The 5,967-nt window shown below is 30.7% G+C and overlaps 1 protein-coding gene across 1 annotated transcript; it reads left to right on the forward strand.

Moving 5' to 3' along the window:
- Window positions 1-488: 488 nt before the first annotated feature.
- Window positions 489-3,327, forward strand: LOC139876621 (large ribosomal subunit protein uL1z-like). The gene is made up of 6 exons (XM_071863962.1): window positions 489-512; window positions 744-781; window positions 1,180-1,399; window positions 2,027-2,192; window positions 2,286-2,491; window positions 3,121-3,327. Exons 2-6 carry the CDS (start codon window positions 777-779, stop codon window positions 3,172-3,174), a joined length of 651 nt encoding a protein of 216 aa, XP_071720063.1. The 5' UTR covers window positions 489-512; window positions 744-776; the 3' UTR covers window positions 3,175-3,327.
- Window positions 3,328-5,967: the final 2,640 nt, after the last annotated feature.

Consider the following 5,967-nt stretch of genomic DNA (forward strand, 5'->3'; position numbering starts at 1 on the left):
AAAAATTAATAATAAAAAAAAAAAACTGTCCACCTTTATATTTTTGTTTGTTCCAAAATTATTGTCTTTTTCTCTAAATAATCATTAAATATCATTAAGGTTCAAATTATATACCTTTTAATTTTATAAATTCAATTTTAAATTTATCAATTAATTTATTAATTACTCTTTATAACTATATTAAATGAAGGGTAAATCAGATAATTCATAACTGTATCTTAAATTTGACAAAATGTTTAATAAGACTGTTTTTTTGAAACTGAGAGAGTATTGTTAAATAATTTCGAAAATGGGGGTATGACCAATCTTCCTTATATAAACGATTCCAAATAACGACTTAGGCCCAATACTATGATACCAGATAACGATCTAGGCCCAATTAGAAACCTAGGCCCAATACTATGATACCAGATAACGACCCTGGCCCAATTAGGGTTTTGACGCCCTATTAAACATCACTATAATCATCGTGCCGTTCTTTTTCTCTTCGAATTTCATCGGCGCTGCATTAGGTATACACATCTTAATTTTCTTATTTCAGTTATCATACCATCTAATAATCAAATAATTCATATATCTATCATCAGATCTTTATATTACAATTTTTTATCATTTAAGTTTATGTTTATAATTTTGCATAGTAATCAGTTGGCCTCATTTTAATGTTTTTAATTAAATCAATTTAGATACATATCTATGTGTATGTATAGCTTAATTTTGTAATTCGATTTGTTTTTATGCAGAATTAAAGTTGATTTCAGTTAAACTAATCAATCATGAGGTATGTCTATATATATTCTGTACATTTATGCTTTTAGGTTTTACCTTTGATTCAGTTAATTTTTTTAGCCCTATTACATTGTGGTATGATGAATTAAAATTATAATGTTTTTTATACTTGTATAAAAAAATTATGTAATAATTTTTGGCTCTATTTATTGATTTTGATTCATTATTATTCTGTAAAATGTTAATTAATTCTGTTAAGACTTGTTTATTCATGAAAATGATTTATTAACCGATATACAAACTAATTGTGAAAAGATTTTTATATATGTGATTGATTGGTTATAAATATAAATATTAAATATTGGTTATAATTGTAAAGGTTGTTTTGATAATGTATTGGTAGGTTAGAATATTGTATGATATATGAATATTTTGATTTTGAATTGACAGTAAGCTTCAAAGTGAAGCTCTTAGAGAGGCTATTACTCAGATTACTACCGATGCTAAGGAAAAAAAGCGTAACTTTACCCAAACTATCGAGCTCCAGATTGGTCTTAAGAACTACGACCCACAAAAGGACAAACGTTTTAGCGGAACAGTGAAATTGCCGCACATTCCACGTCCTAAGTTGAAGGTTTGCATGCTTGGTGATGCTCAACATGTTGAAGAGGTAACATTTGTTCTTTTTTCGAAAAATAAGTAATAGCAATGTATAATTGAACAATTATTAAAGGGAACTTTAGCCTGAATGATTCAGGTAACTTGGTATATGCAGTGTTGTAAACAACGTCGGTTGTGACGTTTTGGTGCCCGTTTTGACCACCTCCCGTCGTCTAATAGGTAATCAAATGTGGGAAAGGTCGGGTCAACGCCAGTCAAAAGTAAAAAAATTCGGTTAAAATTGTTAAAAAGTTGGTCAAATTGATCAAAATTAATGTAGTTTAGTGTTACTTTTTTGTATTATATTAATTATAGGTACAAACCGGTCAACTAAGATTTTTTGGCTATAAAATGTGTGTGTGTGTGTGTGTGTGTGTGTGTGTGTGTGTATATATATATATATATATATATATATATATATATATATATATATATATATATGCGACGTTAGTCAACGTGTGTCTCGACCCCGTCTTGACGCTTTTAGGTCCCGACCCCGTTTCGCATCCTTTTCAACTTTGGTTACGTGGAGAGGTGTAGTAATGCTTCTGTTGGCCGTTCGTTATTTTAGTGTAAAGTTTGTGTTCGTTTCATTAGGTTGCATAAATTAATGTTATGTGTGTATTAATGTTAATAGGCACAAAAGATTGGACTTGAATACATGGATGTGGAATCACTCAAGAAACTAAACAAGAACAAAAAGCTTGTGAAGAAGCTTGCCAAGAAACATCAGGCTTTTTTGGCTTCTGAATCTGTTATCAAGCAGATTCCCCGTTTGTTGGGCCCCGGTCTAAACAAAGCAGGTATGTGTATCTGTTAAAATAAACACAATTTCATTAATTTATGCGTGGTTTAATTGAAAATAGTGATGATTATTTTGTATTTTGTTATTATAGGCAAGTTTCCTACACTTGTTAGTCACCAAGAATCGCTTGAGGCTAAGGTGAATGAAACAAAGGCAACGGTTAAGTTTCAGTTGAAAAAGGTGTTGTGTATGGGAGTTGCTGTTGGTAACTGCAGCATGGAAGAAAAGCAGATTTTTCAAAACGTGCAAATGAGTGTTAACTTTCTTGTTTCGTTACTAAAGAAGAATTGGCAAAACGTGAGTCATCTATTTCTAATATTTTATTTCTTAGCAATTATCATACACGAATCATGGTTGTAAAAGTCCTCGGACTAGTCTGACTAGTCTAGTTGGGACTTTGACTTGACAATTTATTCGGTTAAAGTTGTAAAAATTACAATTTAGTTCAGTACAAAGTTTTGAATTGGTCAAAGTAGGTCAAACGTCTGACTATAAAATCATTTTGTATTGTTTTTATAATTTTTTTGACATTATTATAATTTTTTTGGGTTACAGGCAAGGTCACAAGCGTTTTTTATCACTTCAAAGTTTCGATTTTGACTTACTGATATATTTAGTCAAAGTTGTCAAAATTCCAATTTAGTAGTTTACAAGCGTATTTGTCCGTTCAAAGTTGTAAAATTGGTCAAAGTAGGTCAACGTCTGACTAGTTCCCCACTAGTTTCTAATATGGCCGATTAGTCCCCTAATGTAACATAGTAAATTAGTAATAACTGCTTTAAGATTTCACAATATTCTCAAAAGTTGATCAAAATTGTTTTTGATTTTTTAGAATTTGCAACAGTAGTACTTATTTTAACAGCGTATTGTATTTGTATGGTTTTTATAAAGTTTGTAACATTATTGTATATGTTTCTGGGTGACAGGTAAGGTGTTTGTACTTGAAGACAACAATGGGAAAGCCAGTTCGCATCTTTTAGGTGTTCGATTTTGTGTTTTTATCTTTGTTTTGTTAAGATGTAAGCATTTCATTATAGTGGGTGCTGTTGACTTGCTTAATATTTTGTTTTTGTATTGTATTAGAATTTATATCGACTTTATGTTTAATGAATGCCGATCTTGGTTTCTGTCTATTTCACTTTGGTGTCTATTTATGTTATTTGCTTTCACGACGTTTTCGATTATTTGTTTAGTAAATTTCGATGATAATTGGCGATTTTGAGCTATGCAAATTGCAAAACACACATCATGAGAGTTGCTCATACCAGAATTTTATTACTAATCCTATTACATGTCCATTTACTTTTTGCCAACTTTATGAAATTTCACTAATTTTTATTTTGGTTAAATTGAAAATCAACTCAACTAATGAACTAATATTAAATTACTAATATATAGAAATGCAAACTAAATTCAAAATTATTATTTATCATCATTTTAGTTAAAAAAAAATTTTCGTTTACATCGAAATCGAACTGAAATATTCGATTTTCGATTTCATTTCAATTTGGATCTGAATTTAATTTCCGCGTCAATAATTTTCAGTTTTCTTATAAAAAATTTCTAGATTGAAGAAATTGTGAAAATCAAAAATCCAATTGATGAACGATATATCATAGCATGTTCACTTATTACGTTAAACTGCCTTTTTTCATTTTTTTTTTTTAAATTTAACTTGGCAAATGTTTCTTCAAGACAATATGTGTTTTTTATTTTTTTAAGATGTTTTTATCTAAAGATCTGCACACCACGTCTGTAAGAAGATGTGGCATGAACGTTTGTATGCCGAATAGTGAAGCTGTTTGTTTTTATGTCTGCAAAATAACATAATCTTGTCTGCAGCGTTTAGAAGCATATTTCTATGTCTGCGAATTTGTAGGCATAATAAGATATTATTTTATCTTATGTCTTCAGCAAAACAAATAGTCTGCGGTAAAAACGCCTGAGGGCACGCAGACATCAGACATAATAAGATCTACAGACTGAAAACAAACAACACCTATGTGAATTATACTACATGTTTAAAAGCCCATACCTCTTTCTTAGAGGTTGGGAGTTAGATTCCCTGAGTTGGCAACATTACACACAATGATATCTCTCAGATTGGTCCGTGTTTCTTTCAAAGCACCAATTGAGAGCAGGTTATGCAACTGCAGAAGATGATTACGTGGGTGATTTAATCCCCCTAGGTGATCCCAATCTGCTGTTAAAAAAAGGTGAACAAAGTTTTCTAATCTAAATTTGATGTGAGATGACTCATTTTTTAAAGACAAATTCACACATTCACACAGATATTTACATGGATATATACATATCTACTCCTTGAACTTTAACTCACATTATTTAGAGGGTCACTTCAATAGCGCCAGCCCAGTGCCCTGCTATTTTGATCTGAACCATTAGACCTGTTGTAGCGGTGGAGGAAAACGGCGTAGGAGGGTGATGTGTCACCTGGCGCCGCCCCCCACCTCCCGTATCGAAGCGTGGCTAGAAGGGTGAAGAGGAGCGTGCCTGAGCCTGCAACGGGGATGGCAACAGTGTTGTTTATTTATTTTTAATTTTTTATTCATTTAAAAATATTATTTTATATCCCTTTTAATACCTAACCCAATTATATTTTAACACATCATAATAATACTCTTAACTCACACCAAAAACCCACACCACTACTACTCCATAAAAACAACACACACGTCCTGGTTATCAAAAGGTACAAAAAGCAATCCACGCCCACCACTGGAAGTGGTCTTAACATGAGACCAAAGTGCATGCACAGCTTTACCCGAACCACTTAACAGTTGCATACAAATATATGCCTAGCAACCAAAAGTAACAATTGGGTCCCCAAGCCACCCAAGCAAGCAACACCACTTGACCTGAAATGAAAGTCCTCCAAGGCTGCTGAAATAATTTAATATATCAAATGTAATGAATTTTATTTTCATTACAGTTATTTTAATAAATTTAACTACTATACATATAAGTACAACTATTTCGCAGCATTATGTTTTTTAACATCAGAATCAGAATCATAATATTGTTTTTTGTATATTTTTATTTATTTCCATGCTGTTCATTATGTTTGAAAATGTACTAAGGTATAGGCCAATGTATATTGTTTTTATGCAACTTCAATGTGATCTACGAACTTCTAATATGGTTATCGTATGTATCTTACAATTTTATCACTTAACGTGAACAATGATTTTGATAACGTGTTACATGACGTAACAACATCCACGGTTTCGAGTTCATTATTAAAACTAATTGATACACACAATATTAATAAATTGAAAGTTGAATATACAATAGATCAAAATTAATATAGCCGTTCAAACTAAAAATAGGCCAAAAGCCCAAAATAATAGGAATTTTAAATTACAAACACAAGTTATAATCCCTTAAATCAAATAATTTCCTTGAAATTTAACGGACCAATCAGAGCGCGACATGTAGCGCGACAATCACATGTGATTGAAAAAAAAAATTAAATTTTTTTTTAAAATTTTTTTTTAAAGAATAATTTAAAAAAAAAAGAATTATTAATTTTTTTTTAATTTAGCATGTCAAATCTAATCACATGTAATTGTAAAACACAATCACATGTGATCCTGCATGTCAAATCCAATCACATGTGATTGAGAAAAAAAAATTCAATTTTTTTTAAAATTCAATATTTTTTTTTCAAAAAACAATTTCAACCGGAAACAGACTTTAATTCGGTTATTTGATCAAGTTTGTTAGCGTTTCGTGATCATATCTTCAAAATAAAC

Source organism: Rutidosis leptorrhynchoides, chromosome 11, assembly GCF_046630445.1.
Source record: "Rutidosis leptorrhynchoides isolate AG116_Rl617_1_P2 chromosome 11, CSIRO_AGI_Rlap_v1, whole genome shotgun sequence".
NCBI lineage: Eukaryota > Viridiplantae > Streptophyta > Magnoliopsida > Asterales > Asteraceae > Rutidosis > Rutidosis leptorrhynchoides.

Excerpts from the sequence above, each read along its gene's own strand:
- LOC139876621 (XM_071863962.1), top strand. Across the intron at positions 1,400-2,026 it reads ATGCTCAACATGTTGAAGAG|GCACAAAAGATTGGACTTGA; the intron begins GTAACATTTGTT and ends TAATGTTAATAG. Across the intron at positions 2,492-3,120 it reads TAAAGAAGAATTGGCAAAAC|GTAAGGTGTTTGTACTTGAA; the intron begins GTGAGTCATCTA and ends TCTGGGTGACAG.